The sequence below is a fragment of the Myotis myotis genome, unplaced genomic scaffold (assembly GCF_014108235.1).
Source record: "Myotis myotis isolate mMyoMyo1 unplaced genomic scaffold, mMyoMyo1.p scaffold_m19_p_9, whole genome shotgun sequence".
Taxonomy (NCBI): domain Eukaryota; kingdom Metazoa; phylum Chordata; class Mammalia; order Chiroptera; family Vespertilionidae; genus Myotis; species Myotis myotis.
This window is the reverse complement of record NW_023416401.1, coordinates 90054819-90071588: the sequence shown is the minus strand read 5'-3', so window position 1 is coordinate 90071588 and position 16770 is coordinate 90054819. Positions and strand designations below refer to the sequence as shown.

The 16770-nt window shown below is 38.2% G+C and overlaps 1 protein-coding gene across 1 annotated transcript in view; it reads left to right on the top strand.

Annotated features, from left to right (window-relative positions):
• The first annotated feature begins 320 nt into the window (after positions 1-320).
• Positions 321-16770, top strand: part of SYCP2 (synaptonemal complex protein 2) — a 101164-nt gene continuing 84714 nt past the window's right edge. The window contains 12 exon segments of the mRNA XM_036320983.1: positions 321-344; positions 2421-2564; positions 3516-3644; positions 4415-4519; positions 5033-5057; positions 7956-8041; positions 9239-9324; positions 9585-9619; positions 10431-10573; positions 11711-11763; positions 12567-12612; positions 13153-13245. Coding sequence (XP_036176876.1) covers positions 321-344; positions 2421-2564; positions 3516-3644; positions 4415-4519; positions 5033-5057; positions 7956-8041; positions 9239-9324; positions 9585-9619; positions 10431-10573; positions 11711-11763; positions 12567-12612; positions 13153-13245 — 969 coding nt within the window.

The following is a 16770-nucleotide window of genomic DNA, read 5'->3' as shown; positions in this document are numbered from 1 at the left end:
GGCAGATCCCGATTTTTCTTTCACTAGTTTTGTGACCTTTTAGCAGAGTTTTTGGCGTTTAAGTAGTTCATAAACAGTAACAGCTTGAATAAATGCTACTCAGGCTTTTTTCCAGAAACTTTTTGGCCAAATTAAAATGAGTAATTTCATAAACAGCGAGGAAATTGAAGAAACAATATTTATTGCCTTTGGTATAAACAGCAATGCATATGTATGTGTATTAAGATTTTTAAATATGTAGAACAGATTGTAAGATACAGAGTGTATGTTTTCTTTTATAGGTGTTTGTTTTGACCTGCCATTTTAAAAATTAAATCAAAATGCCAATAAGACCAGATCTCCAGGTATGTAGTCCTGGACCAAAAACAAGTATTTTATTTTAGTCTCTAAAATCATTTTTTGTTTGTTCATAGGTATTAAGTGCTATATTTTTAAGAAAGACAAGCGTTCTTGTTTTTATGAAGAGGTCAAGAGGAGAATAAATGCAAATGTTATCTTTTTATTTTTAATAGATTTGTTTTCAATATTTAAAAATATTTAAATTATAGACGCTAATTATTTATGTGTATATGTATCTATATATCTTTTATATTGAAAAGAATCATACATTTATTCATGTTTAAAACTTATGCCTGAATATTATCATATCAAAGTTTAAAATGGTAAGATACTTCATTTAGGTAAAGACTAAGTTTTATCTATTTAATTGCTATGCAATTCATTCCAAAGTCTGATGATCAGATTGTAGTATGAAAATTACTTATTAATGATGTTTACATTAATACCTGGAATGACAGATTTTGTAAAGGTTATACAGTCATGCGCTGCTTAATGATGGGGATGCTTTCTGAGAAATGCGTCATTAGGCAATTCTGTCATTGTGTGAACACCATAGTACAAGTACACAAACCTAGGTGGTCTACTACACACGTAGGCTATATGGTATGTAGCCTGTTGCTTCTAGGCTGCAAACCTGTGTAGCTTGTTACTGTACTGAATATTAAGGCAGTTATAACACAATGATATTTGTGTATCTAAACATAGAAAAGGTACAGTAAAAATATGATATGAAAGATGGAAAATGGTACAGCTCTATCAGGCTCTTAACTGTGAATGGAGCTTGCAGGAATTGAAGTTGCTCTGAGTGAGTCAATGAGTGAGTAGTGAGGGATTTTGAAAGCCTAGCACATCACTGTACACTAATGCAGACTTTATAAACACTGTACACATAGGCTAAACTAAATTTATAAAACATGAGATTAAATCAAACATAAGAGAAAATTATGCATTCAGAAGATGTAATAAACATGAGATGTATGAGGCTGCTTGCAGGCCTAATGGCATACTGTTTTACAGCAGATATCTATAATTAGAAAGAGTACTAGTATACTCTAATGTAATAAAAAGTATAGTACAGTAAATATACATAAACCAGTAACATAGTCATTTATTATCATTATCAAGTACTATGTACTGTACATAATTGTATGTGCTGTGCTTTTCTATGATTGGCAGTGCAATAGGTTTGTTTACACAAGTATGTGAGCAACGTGTTGTGATACGAAGTTACAATGGCTATGATATCACTAGGCAATAGGAGCATTTTAGCTCCATTATAATCTTGTGGGACCACCATTATATACGTGGTCTGTTGTTGACCCAAACCTCATTATGTGGCACATGACTATAAATATGTAATACAATAAATACTGTGTTTGTGTGAGAGAGATGCTTAACTCATTGGTTGGTATAGTTTCTAAATAGTGCTTTTAACCATCTATGCATTTTTTATACATTTAAATCTCATTAAGAAGTTGATAGATATATTTAAGTTTTATCCATGGTATTACAGATTATTTACCATAAAATTTATTTTACTTCTTTTATTAACAGGTTTTTGTTGAATTCAACATAATGATGACTTTCCAATTTAAGACATGAAGTGGAAAATTAGTAAAATATATTTTTCTTATATAGAATCTTATCAAAGAAACTTAATCTGACTATATTACTCCAAATTTAAGAGTGGGCAGTTTAGCCGAAACCGGTTTGGCTCAGTGGATAGAGCGTCGGCCTGCGGACTGAAGGGTCCCAGGTTCGATTCCGGTCAGGGGCATGTGCCTGGGTTGCAGGCATATCCCCAGTGGGAGATATGCAGGAGGCAGCTGATCGATGTTTCTCTCTCATCGATGTTTCTGACTCTCTATCTCTCTTCCTTCCTCTCTGTAAAAAATCAATAAAATATATTTAAAAAAAAAAAAAAAAGAGTGGGCAGTTTAAAAAAAAATAAGTGTGCATTGATATTATATAAATTCTTTTGAGAATTTTCATGTGAAAACCATTCTCAAATTACTAGATTGCATAAGGTGAATAATTTTCGTTTTGACTCAATATATGTGCCATTAATTATATTTCTCTAGCAGTTGGAAAAATGCATTGATGATGCTTTAAGAAAAAATGATTTCAAACCTTTGAAAACACTTTTACAAATTGATGTTTGTGAAGATGTGAAGATTAAATGCAGCAAACAGTTTTTCCACAAGTTGGATGACCTTATATGCAGGGTAAATATATTTATTTTTGTTGAATTATTGTTATCATTATTGGATAGCAGTCTACTTTCCAGGAAAGTACCATTGGAAAAAAATGAATAAAAACCTTTGGCAAACTCGCTTATAATTATATAAATAAATCTTTATTTTACCACTTGCTTTTTTGTTTTTTAATTTGACAAGCTCCAAATAGCATATTGGACCATTTTCTAAATAAAGTACTAAAATAGCTATGTTTGCAGAGTTACCACTGGTGAAAAATAGTATACATCTTGGAAGTTTAAACAATTTAATCTCTTTTTTAAAAGCCTATCAATATATTCTGCATGTTATATGGACAAAGTTTGTTGCTTGCAAATATAAAAAATAATATCCAAAACCTTGGACTTTGTAAGACAGGTTTATATGCAAGAAAATGTGGTTATTGACAGTCTCTCCCAGTATTTGAGATTTGCTTTGACTCTAAAAGATTGCGTAAAAGTTTATTTTATTTGTTAAATACCTAGAGCTTTTTAGAATGGAGAGTAACTTTGTATCATAGTCTAAAGTTTCTTGAATTTATACAGATCTGCATTTTTTATCCTCACTCGAGAATATGTTTTTTATTGATGAAAGGGAGAAAGAAAGAAAGAAAGAAAGAGAAACATTGATTGGTTGCCTCCCATATGCGTCCCAACTAGGGTTCAAAACTGCAACCTAGGTATGTGCCCTGACCAGGAATCGAACCCACAACCTTTTGGTGGATGGGATGATACGCCAACCAACTGCTAGATCTGCATTTTTGTACTGAGTTTGTCATTTACTGGCTTTAGACAAGTTGCTTTTTTTTTAAAACCACATTTTGTCCTTTGTCCTTGAAGATTAAAATTATAGCTTTCAGGATTTGTGACAATTATAAAGTCCTTAGCCAGTTCCATGCTATTTTGTGTTAACAGATGTTTAAATGTATACTTTTCATTTCAGGAACTTAATAAAAAGGATATCCAAACTGTTTCAATCATTTTGATTTCTTTTGGAAGATGTAGCAGGAATATCAGTATTTTGGGGCAAGTTGGACTTCTAACTTTGATAAAACAAGGACTAGTCCAAAAGATAAGTATAGACTATGTAACATTCATATGAGGGAAATATTATTAAAGGTGTGCTTTCTAATAAAGTAAATGCTTCAAACCGTTGAAAAATAAATTTGGGTACTTTATATAAAACTTTGAGTTACAATAAAGATTTTTATAACCTGTAGTATGTCACAAGGAAACTATTCACAGGGTCCTTGATAATCATGTGAATTTAAGGCCACAAGACTCTCTAGCGACTTTACTTGCTTTATTTTCTCTTCAGCTCATCTTAATCACTATCTGACTTTATTATTTTTTAATATTTATTGTCTTTCTGCCATACCAGAATGTACGGCATTAATTTTTGTTTGTTTTGTTCGTTGCTGTATACCCAGTGCCCTGAACAGTATCTGAGATGTAGTTTATATTCAAATATTTTAATTAATAAAAGTGAAAAATACCAAAAATTATCAAATAGTAACAGTGCCAAAATAATCTAACTTGTGATTATTATTTTCATCTAGTATATGAATGTATCTGAACAAGGAATTTGAAGGGGGAAATAAAGGTCTTCTACCTGGAATTAGTATTAACTTTATCCATTCCATCCAAACAATGGGCAAATAGAGTGAGTTACCAAAAAAACAAAAACAATCACGATGTTTTGAAAGCATAAATTTATTTTGATACAATACTGGAATTTTTATTTTTGTTATTTCTTTATTCCTAGGTTTACTATTTATACAAATATAGATAAGTACATTCTCAAAATTGAATTTAAAATAACTAATATACATTTTTCTTTACATGGTTGCCTGGTTTGAAAAATCCAAGGAGATAATTCTGAGTCGAGGAACTTCAAAAGATGAAGCTCTTATAAATATGATAGAAGACTTATTTGATCTTTTGATGGTAAAATCACATTGATTAACCAATGTTATAAAGCTTGTGCTTATTTAGTATATATGCTGCCTAAGCGAGCACTTTATTTAAAAACAAGTTGTACATATGTCTCCTTTTTTTCCCACAATTGACCTTCTCCCAGCCTCCCCTAACCCCAGGCACATGCCCTCACCCCCTCCCAGTGTCTTGCGTCCATTGGTTATGCTTATATTTGTAATACTTTAAACAATAAACAAAGAAAAGAAAGAAAAAGAAAACACAGTTCATGATGAAAAAAATTAAATTAAAAATAAATAAAAACAATTTGTGTTCTATATGCCTTAAGCCTAAAAGACAGTAACAGAATGGCTTGTGACTTGGTTGGATTAACCTATTCAGATTGTAAAGCATTTATCTTGTGTAATGTAATTAAATAATTAGTGCTTATGTGGTGAGTTCAAATTTAACCTGTTATTTTAATACTATTTATAATGGTTTATAATATAAGACAGTAAAATATTAATATTATTCCTTGCTTTTCAGGTCGTATATGGCATCAGTGATGAAGGTATAATAAACATTTTCTTTTATGGAACAGTAATTTGCAGTTAGAGTTTTAGTATAATTTTGCAATTCTCATAGCAATTTTCCCAATATTAGGAATTTATTATCTAATTCGGAGATCAACAAACTTTTTCTGTAAAGGGCCATATAGTAAATATTTTAGGTTTTGTGGGCCAGAAAAAAAATTGAGGATAATATGTAGGTACTATAACAAGAAAGAAAACACATTTCCACAAATGTTTTATTGGTGCAATTCAAAACATAATAATTGAGTATGATGTTTTTGTAATACAGGTATACTAATGTGAAGAATAGCACTCTTTTTTGAGGGAATGATATTTCACTTATTCAGGTTCAGAGTTAGTTTTTGCTCTAGTCAAAATTGATTATATTCATTTATTGATGCTTATATGTAATGAGAATATATATATATATATATATATATATATATATATATATATATTGCATTAGAAAATCTTTTCATGCCAATGACAAATACTGCTATAAGTTTATCAGCATGATTCTTTTTTTTAAAATATATTTTATTGATTTTTTACAGAGAGGAAGGGAGAGGCATAGAGAGTTAGAAACATCGATGAGAGAGAAGTATCTATCAGCTGCCTCCTGCACACCCCCTACTGGGGATGTGCCCACAACCGAGGTACATGCCCTTGACTGGAATCGAACCTGGGACCCTTCAGTCTGCAGGCCGACGCTCTATCCACTGAGCCAAACCAGCCAGGGCTATAAGCATGATTCTTAATTGAGCATATTCATCACTTAGAAAGCATTTATAGAATTAATATTAAGTTATTTTCTTAATATTTGCCTTTTAAAATGTCATTGCACTGCAGATTAATCACTTTAATTGAAGGTTAAGTAGAAGCTCCTCATCTGCACAATTAAAAAGATTTTCACATATGGAAACTTTCCCTTGCACTTACATCAATGTCTAAAAATGCTGCTGGACCTGTAGTTGGAACTTGAAAAAAAAAAATATCCCCTATAAATATGTGTGTGGGAATGGAGATGTCAATTCTTGTTTTAGTTTTTGACAACCCAGGAAGTACAGAAAGAAGGTTGGCATTACTTGTAATGCAAATAACTTCATTTAGTGTCATTAAAATGACTTTACTGAATTATAAGTTTCTTATATAGCACATTTTTGCCTTGTAATTTTGGGTTGAGGTCATTAAGAAACATTATTGACTCTGCAGCACAAGCTATTACCAAAATCATTCACTGGTAACTGAAGATAGCTAAGTTCATGAAAGTAAATGAAATTCACCTTGATGCTACTAGTTCAATAAAACATGATAAATTCAAACATTTCCAGAGTACTTGCTGGTGAAATGTATTATTCATCAGCAGTGGGTTGAATTTGGTTCATGGGCCATAGTTTGCCAACCCTTGAGCTAATGGAACAAAATTTTCAATAGTCCACTGAGAACTCTTCCATTCACTTATGGCTAGCAGGTGTCTTATGAAAAGCAGTCAGTCCAAGTTATGTTTATCTCTGTGTTGCTTGAGAAAGAATTAACTAGAATTGGTAACTGAGGCTGGTGAATTATTTATACATAAAGGAACAGCTGCTATTTGCTGCCATCAAAGCCAAAATGTTAAAGATCAGTTGCTATTTTGTTAGCTGTAATTTAAAAAAATTAATGGAGATTTCCCTATAAGATGGAAAAACTAGTAGACTTGCTTTTTATGTAGTCACCTTCTCAAAATAAGTTTACATTTTGAAAAAGTTTTAATTTGTCCCTCATTATTTAAACATTTTTGAAAATGTCTTTGAAAGACCATATGTGCTTTTAGTTGAACTACTATACAAAAGAAATCATATGATAGTTGAGAATTACATAGATATAAAATTTTAGGCCATTGATCATTAGCTAAATGTGGTTGTCTAGATATCAAAATTGTTTACTATGTCTTTGAGACCCAACTTCTCTGTCCTCATTTGGAGACAGTACCTCATTGATCACTGTTACTTTGCTCTCTGTGTTAGCACTTGCCATCTCCTCACATTGGAATGATCTACCTCAGATATGCTCATGACTCACTATTGAATTTATTTAGGTCTTAACCTCGAAACCCACTTTAAAGTAGCCTTACTAAGCAGTTTTCTCTAAAATATACCCATGTATCACTAAAAAAAAAACTCAATTACTGTTTATTTCAATAGTAGCTACTACTTTTTCAATGATTTCTTTGCAATCTAGCCTGAATTCTTACATTTTTAGAGTAGAAAACAGTCTTAAACCACTAGTGATTATAAAGTGATCTAACAGGGTTTTTTAAAAGTAAATTATTATATCTTTTCCCCTAATTGAGTGATTTTTTTTAATGTGGTCACTTTGGAATGTTCTGTTACATTATTGGCATTTTTAAAAATTATTTTTAAAATTTGTATTATGAAATAGCATGTGGAAAATTTCTTTAAATATATTTAGTATTGATAAAGCCTAGTCTTTTGAGAATACGGTTAGCTTTTAGGAATAGCTCAGAAGTATTGATGGCTATTATGGAATTTTTGAGTTATTAATATTAATGAGGTCAGTTTTCTAAAAATCTCAATATAGAAGTTTACACTTTTGAATGATATTTAGTTCATCCAGAAAAGTGCCTTATGTGCCTGAAAGAAGAAGCTGGATTTGGATTTCTTTGCCAGAATTCAGTCATATCTGTTGGTTTTGTGTGTGTTTTTTTCCAAAGCCACACACATAGCTAGTTCATAGCAGAACCAGGACTGAATTGTATGCTTCCTGATGCCCAGGCCTGTCAAGTCGACCTTCTCAACTGAACCAGTACTTCCTTTACATTAACTCATATAAGTAAAGACTGTCTTTTAAAAGAATTTAAAATACACATTTATCAATAATTTAACACTTTTATTCAGGTAAAAAGCAAGTAGTGGAAAGTTTCATACCTCGAATTTGTGCCCTGGTTATTGACTCAAGAGTGAATATTTGTATTCAGCAGGAGGTAAAGTCATTTGTTAGATTTTTCTTTTGAAACTTAAAAATGAGAAAGAAGAAAACGTGGTAGCAATTTATCAAATTAAATAATCATTTTATCTTGGCACTAAATTATTTATCATGTAGTATATATCTGTTGTCTTAATTCACTGCCTGACATGATGAATATGTTACCTATTTATTGAAAATTAATAACCATATTGGCTTATGTATACATATATCTCACATGAAAATAAATGATACCATCTAATATTAGGAGTTCTTAAGTATTAAATACTAAAAATAACCTTAATAGTGTGTAGATATTTGTACATTTGTATAACCATAAGAATAAATATTAATAAGTTAATATTTTTGCCTTCCTAGTTCGTAAAGTGATAATAAACATATGTTGTATTGCAAAGAGTATAACTATTTTAGTATAGAAATCATGGTATATTCTTTTTTATTATATTCTACATTTTTTTTGTATTCACTATTTTACACTTTACTAGAGGCCTGGTGCATGAAATTTGTGCACTCGGGTGTGTCTCTGAGCCTGGCCTGTACCCTCTCGTAGTCTGGGAGCCCGCGGGGGATGTCCGACTGCCGTGGAACCGCTGCACCAGCCAGCTATGAGCCCAGCTCAGGGCTTCTGGCTGAGTGGCGCTCCCGCTGTGGAAGCGCACTGACCACCAGGGGGCAGCTCCTGTGTTGAGCATCTACCCCCTGGTGGTCAGTGCACATCATTGTGACCGTTCATTCTGCCATTCAGCCTATTTGCATATTAGCCTTTTATTATATAGGATAGTCTTTACCTTTCTCCATTCCCTGCAAAAAATCCTATATAAAAAAAGCCCAGTACCATAATGGTGTCACAACCAGAATGACCGCTTGACCAGTCACTGTGAGGTGCTTTGACCACCTCTCGGTCCCTCCCCCCAGCCCACAGGCTCTGATTGCAGGATGGTGAACGGGAAACCACGGTGAACCAGGGTGGAGGTGGCGGCAGGGCAGGACTGGGGACTGGAGAGTGGGCAGAAGATGGCCGTGATCACAGGCTAGGCCTAAGGACCCTACCCATGCACAATTTTGTGCACTGGGTCTCTAGTGCTATGATAAAGAAAAAAATAGGCTTTTAAATTTATATACCTAGAATATTTTTCTGTAATGTTTCACAGAATATAAAATATTGATGGCTTATCTTTTTTCTTTTCTTTTGTAGACTCTAAAAAATATGAATGCTATGCTTGACAAAATACCTCAAGATGCCAGGAAAATACTCTATAACCAAGAAATGTTAAATCTCATGTAATAATTTCTACTATATTGCTTTAATTAGTGGTTCAAGTTAAGAATTTAAAGGATGCTTTATAAGGCAACCATGAATTGCATTGATAATTAAAACTCATAAAACTGTTGTAGGTTTCTATTATAATTTATGGATATAATTTCTGAAAAAGTGTGATACTAGCCAATTGTAAATTTTAGTGAAGTCCCTTCCCCCAACATATAGGCTTTCTATTTAATTTATATTAGTCTAGTATATAATCTATTCTTTTGATTCATAGGAATAGTATGGGAGAAAGGATTTTAGATGCTGGAGGTAAGTTTTTTTTCAAAATGTTTATATTTGAAGTTATTACACACATAATAGAATTGTTTTAGTCAAAATATATTAACATTTTAATGTAGTGAGATGTGAGAGGATTATAAACTATAGTCAAGCAATTTTAATTACTTTAGCAAGTAATTAAATGACAAATATTTTAGTAATTAACTGAAATAATTAAGCAGGAGTTAAATATAATTTGTACCCAAGTTGTAGATTTATGAATAATAACTTAATTTTCCAATAGATTTTAATTACTTTTGCTAAGAAGTGCCTCAAATGGTATTTTATGAAGTTAGGAGGTTAAATATTCCTGGGATTGATAGATTTATTTTTAAGCAATGTGTTTATTAAAAGAACTCAAATTTTCTTTTCTAAGTTTCATATTAGAAAATTTTGATCTTGTGATTTTATCTATAGAATAAACAAAGTACTTTGGAATAACTTTAAATGTCATATTACACAAAAGGAAAACAAAGATTCTGTGATTTATAGGCCATTGAGTTGTTTTATAGTTCACAACTCTAATAATAATGGAATGCATAGTCTTTGAATATTTAGGAGGGTCTCTTAAGTAACCTTTAGAAATTTTTTTCTCTCTTGTTAGTAAGCTTGTTTTGTTATTTGGGCTGTATTCATTTCTATAAGGAGCTAGTTTTAATTCATATGAAGAAATGGCAACAGATAAGTAATTTACACTAATGTTTTCTTTATCTTGCTAGTTGTAATACCTTATAAAATATATTGACATTTATAAACTCTTAATTTTTATAATTTCAAATAATACATTAACTTTTTTTTCAAGATTATGACTTACAAGTAGGTATCGTAGAGGCTTTATGTAGAATGACGACAGAAAAACAAAGACGGAAACTGGCATGTCATTGGTTTTCAATGGATTTTATTGCTAATGCATTTAAAGGAATTAAAGACTCTGAATTTGAAACAGTAAGTAGTATAAAAATCTACACTAATAAAAGAGAAAGATGCAAATTGACCGTACCTTCACGACGCCCAGCAGCCAATCAGGCATGAGTATGCAAATTAACCCACCAAAGATGGCAGGTTAATTTGCATACACAGGTGCCGAGTGGCCAGGGGTGGGGCGGAATGCTTGTATTGTGGCCATGGCGACGACGCAGGCATTCCGTACCGCCCCAGCCTCTCAGGGCCTCTGGGCAGCATGGGAAGGCGAAAAGGCAGCTCTAGGCCGGAACGAAGGCAGAAAGGTGGCTCCAGCCGGAGCAAAGGCGGTGCCAGCAGCCAAGGGAAGGAAGGCTCATTCTTGCACGAATCTTCGTGCATCAGGCCTCTAGTAAATTATTAATAGCTTTTGAAAATTAATATGCTTTTTAAATATATTTCTTATTATTGACATTATTACAGGTGACCCCCATTACACAGTCCCTTCCTCAACCCACTATTGTCTGTGTCCATGGGCTATACATATCCTATATAATAAAAGCCTAGGTGGCGTCACATGTGACATCATAACAAGATGGCCACCCTCAGGTCGTCACAAGATGGCCAGCAGGGGAGGGCAGTTGTGGGCGATCAGGCCAACAGGGGAGGCAGTTGGGGGCGAGCAGGCCAACGGGGTGGGCAGTTGGGGGCTATGGGACCAGCAGGGGAGGGCAGCTGGGTGCAACCAGGCCAGCAGGGGAGGGCAGTTGGGGGTAACCAGGCCTGCAGAGGAGGGCAGTTGGGGGAAATCAGGCTGTCAGGCGAGGGCAGTTGGGGGCAATCGGGCCAGCAGGGTAGCAGTTAGGTGTCAATCAGGCTGGTAGGGAGCGGTTAGGAGCAATCAGGCAGGCAGGTGGGCAGGCGGGCAGTTAGGAGCCAGCAGTCCTGGATTGTGAGAGGGATGTCCAAAACTGGCAGTCGGACATCCCCCAAGCGGTACCAGATTGAGAGGGTGCAGGCTGGGCTGAGGGACACCCCCTCTCCTCCATGCACGAATTTTATGCACTGGGCCTCTAGTAAGTATATAAGTTCTTTGGCTAATCTCTCCCTGTCACCCCCCTCCCTCTGAGATTTGTCAATTTACTATGCTTTTTTAAAGTCTCTCTTTTTTAAAAAAATTAGGATTGCAGGATTTTTCTCAACCTTGTAAATGGCATGCTTGGAGACAAGAGAAGGTAAATTTAATGCAGATTATTTAATCTCAGGAGTAGGCATGTGAGGCTAAGTGATGTAAACTTTTATCACTTTGATAATGACAGAAGAGCACAGTATTTGCAGTGCCTGGCACCTTATAGGTGCTCAGATACACTGGATGTCTGAGTTCACATTTTCTTTACTTACTAAGGAAATGAAAAATAGGTTGAGGGGTAAGTGCAATAAGTCATACTATTTGGATTTGAATCATAAATTTCTCTCTTTCTATTCTAACATTGGGCAGATTATTTAACCTTACTCGCTTCTGTTTCCTTATCTGTAAAATAAGAATACTAATAATATTTACTTAATACATTTGTTGTGAGGTTTAAAGGAGATAATTATATGGGAGTACTTGTAATCATATCTGACCAAGGAAATATTCACTGAATTCAGCCATTTTTATTAGGAGTATTATTCACTTCTCTTCTTTTCCCATCTAAGGTCTATGGGAACTTTCATTGTATTAATAGTACACGCTAAGATGGGAATCTCTGCTCAGAGTCAATAGCATGGAATGTAATAGCAATCTCCACTCAGAGTCAATCACTTCAGACATAATGGTAGTTTGAGTAGTACCCTCAAGATAATATGCTTTCTCTACAGAAATAAATTTTCATTAAGCTCTTTTTTAAAGTAATAAAAGAGATATGATTTTATTTAAATTGCTTTGACCACTGCCTGATTTCCCTTTGATCCTAGGCATGATTTCTATGGCTAGTCAAGCTTATGCTGTTGTAAAGTCTGATTAATTTATTTTTTTACCTCAAACTTCTTATTTCAGGGTCTTTACATTTCCTTGTTTATCAGCATTTCTTGATAAATATGAGGTAAGTTTTAAATTAACATGTGTTTTAGTTATTGGATAAATTTTGATGGAAGAGCCAAGTGAATTATAGATTACAAAGTGACAAAAACTTTAACAATAGTCATAATTAGACAAAAAATACAGCTGGTCTATTATTCTGTATCTAAAAGACATTTTATAACATGGCATATTTGTAGCTGTAGATAAATGAAATACAAAAAGCTGTATTTCAAATATTTTTCTGTTTCCTTAATTTCATTATTGATTTATCATTCATGAATATATTCAAACTAATACTTTCAACATTTATTTGCACTTGGAATATTCATGATTGAGCTAGCTAATTTCTGTGTATAAGACTAAGCATTTTTTTTATTCTTTCTAAATTTATTTAAATGCAATACTTGTCTCCTCTATGTTCCCTCCCCTTCCATCTATACTCTTTTAAAAAACAACACTCAACTATGAATTACATGATCATAATTCTCCGTTGTCACTTTTAATAGCATAGGATATATTAGTTTTATATGTTTATTTTAGTTTTATATGTTTATTTTATTAGCTGCAAATACCATCAGATGAAAAACTTGAGGAATTTTGGGTAGATTTTAATTTTGGGAGCCAGACCCTATCATTCTACATTGCTGGAGATGATGTAAGTTTTATTCCCTTTGTACTATTTTATATGTATGTATATGTATATATAAAATGTCCTAATTCAAACCCTATCAGTGTGGCTCAGTGTTGAGTGTCAACCCATGAACCAGGATGTCTCAATTTGATTGAGGGTCAGGGCACATGCCCGGGTTGCGGGCTCAATCCCAGTAGGAGAAATTCAATTTAACAATGTAGCCTTAGCCAGTTTGGCTTGGTGGATAGAGCATCAGCATGTGGACTGAAGGGTCCAGGATTCAATTTCGGTCAAGGGCATGTACCGAAGGCTCAATCCCTGGTCCTGGTCAGAGCGCATGTGGGAGGCAATCAATCAATGTGTCTCTTTTACATCAGTGCCTCTCTCTCTCCCCCACCCCCCTTTCCCTTCCACTCTCTAAAAATCAATGGAAAAATATCCTCAGAAGAGGATCAACAAAACAAACAAAAAACCAATTTAGTAATATTGATTTCATTGTATATTTTATAGCTATTTCAATATATTTCAGTGTTATCTGAGTGATTTCTATTAGTATGGTAATGTATCAAGCTAATCCTAACTAATAAAAGAGAAACATGGTAATTAACCATAACTTCGCTACCCTTCCCATTGGCTAATCAGCGAGATATGCAAATTAACTGCCAACCAAGATGGCGGCCGACAGCCAGGCAGCTGAGCGAACAGGAGGCTTGCTTGCTCCAGTGATGGAGGAAGCCAAGGTTCCCCGCCTGCCACTGCTGGCCTCTGAGCTTGCACTCTAAGAAACAATGTTGCAATTATAGAACCTAAACAAACCCCAGAAACCTGCTTTCAGTCAGCCAGCTTCGGAGCTGGAGCTGAAACAGTGTTTCAATTATAGAATCCAAACAAACCCAGATCAGCAGCCGAGGTCTCAGAGCTGGAGCCGTGCCTCAGAACTAAAGCCGGCTCTCAGTTCCAGTGACAGCCATAGAAGGCAAATCCCGGAATAAAAAAAAAGAAAAAAAGGAGAGGTTGGGAGCTTCAGTTGCCCGCCAGCCTGAAAACGGCCCTCAGCCCCTCACCCAGACCGGCCAGGCACCCCAGTGGGGACCCCCACCCTGAAGGGGGTGTGACCAGCTGCAAACAGCCATCATCCCCTCATCTAGGCTGGCCAGGCACCCAAGCGGGACCCCCACCCTGATCCGGGACACCCTTCAGGGCAAACCAGCCAGCCCCCACCCGTGCACCAGGCCTCTATCCTATATAGTAAAAGGGTAATATGCCTCCCAGCACCGGGATCAGCGGAGCTGTGAGGCCTCTTGGCCCCTGGAGCAGCATGACGGGGCAGCGCCCAAACCCCCTGATCACCCTGCGAATCTGTGTGTGACAGGGGCCTGGGCCACAACCTCCCTATCCACCCTGCTCTGTTGGTGACAGGGGAAGGCGCCCCAACCCCCTGATTGGCCCTGCTCTGTGTGTGACAGGATGTGGTGCCCCAACCCCCCCATGGGCCCTGCTGTGTGTGATGGGGTAGAGCCGCAACCTCCCCATCAGCCCTGCCCTGAGTATGACGGGGGAGTACCCAAACCCCCTGATCAGCCCTGCTCTGTGGGTGACGGGGCGGCGCCCCAACCCCCTGATCGGCCCTGCTCTGTGTGTGACAGGGGGTGGTGCCCCAACTCCCCTATTGGCCCTACTCTGTGCGTGACAGGGGGGAGCTCCCCAACCCCCTGATGGGCCCTGTTCTGTGCGTGACATGGGGGAGCTCCTCAACCCCCTGATGGGCCCTGCTCTGTGCGTGACAGGGGGCAGGGCCACAACCTCCCCATCGACCCTGCCTTGAGTGTGACGGGGTGGTGCCCCAACCCCCCAATTGGCCCTACCCTGAGCGTGACTGGGGGTGGCATCACAACCTCCCGATCCGCCCTGCTCTGTGCATGACAGCGGGTGGTGCCTCAACTCCCCAATTGGCCCTGCTCTGAGCCCGACCAGGGGCTGCACCTAGGGATTGGGCCTGCCCTCTGCCACCTGGGAGCAGGCCTAAGCCAGCAGGTCGTTATCTCCCGAGGGGTCCCAGACTGTGAGAGGGCACAAGTGGGGCTGAGGGACACCCCTCCCCCCATCCGTGCACAAATTTTTGTGCACTGGGCCTCTAGTCTAATCTAATAAAAGAGAAACATGGTAATTAGTGTCACTCCGCTACCCTTCCCATTGGCTAATCCCCCTGTCACTCACAGAGTAGGGCCGAGATATGCAAATTAACTGGCAGCCAAGATGGCGGCCGGCAGCCAGGCAGCTGATGCGAACAGGGAGGCTTGCTTGCTTCAGTGATGGAGAACTCCAACGTTCCCCGCCTGACTTGCCGTCCTCTCAGCTGCAACTCTAAGCAACTATGTTGCGAATAAAGAAGCTAAAAAACCCAGAAACGTGCTTTACTCAGCAGAGCTTCAGCCAGCCGGACTGCAACATTGTATCAAATACAGACGGTAAACAAAGGCCAGAAACCTGTTTTCAGCAGCCGAGGCCTCAGAGCTAAAGCTGGCCCAGAATAAAAAAAAAAAAAAAAGAAAAAGAAAAAAAGGAGCGGTTGGGAGCTTCAGTCCCAGCCTGAAAACAACCCTCAGCCCCTCACCCAGGCTGGCCAGGCACCCCAGTGGGGACCCCCACCCTGAAGGGTGTGTGACCAGCTGCAAACAGCCATCATCCCCTCACCCAGACTGGCCAGGCACCCCAGTGGGGACCCCCACCCTGATCCAGGACATCCTTCAGGGCAAACCAGCCAGCCCCACCCATGCACTAGGCCTCTATTCTATATAGTAAAAGGGTAATATGCCTTCCGGCACCGGGATCAGTGTGACAGGGGGCAGTGCCCAAACCCCCTGATCACCCTGCAGCTCTGTGTGTGACAGGGGGCGGGGCCCCAACCCCCCCACCCCCCACGGGCCCTACTCAGTGTGTGACGGGGTAGAGCCATAACCTCCCCATTGGCCCTGCCCTGAGTATGAGAGTGGCGGCGCCCCAACCACCTGATCGGCCCTGCTCTGTGAGTGTTAGAGGGCGGCACCCCAAACCCCCCCCCCCCCCCCGCCACGGGCCCTGCTCTGTGTGTGATGGGGTGGAGCCACAACCTCCCCATTGGCCCTGCTCTGAGTGTGACAGTGACGGCGCCCCAACCCCCTGATCGGCCCTGCTCTGTGGGTGATAGAGGGCGGCGCCCCAACCCCCCCCCCCAAGGGCCCTGCTCTGTGTGTGATGGGGTAGAGTCATAACCTCCCCATCTGCCCTGCCCTGAGTGTGACAGTGGCGGCGCCCCAACCCCATGATCCGCCCTGCCCTGAGTGTGACGGGGCGGTGCCCCAACTCCCCTATCAGCCCTACTCTGTGAGTGATGGGGGGGGGGGCTCCTCAACTCCCTGATCGGCCCTGCTCTGTGCATGACGGGGGAGCTCCCCAACCCCCTGACTGACCCTGCTCTGTGCATGACAGGGTATGGAGCCCCACCCCCCCTGATGGGCCCTGCTCTGTGCTTGACAGGGGGTGGTGCCTCAACCTCCCCATCGACTCTGC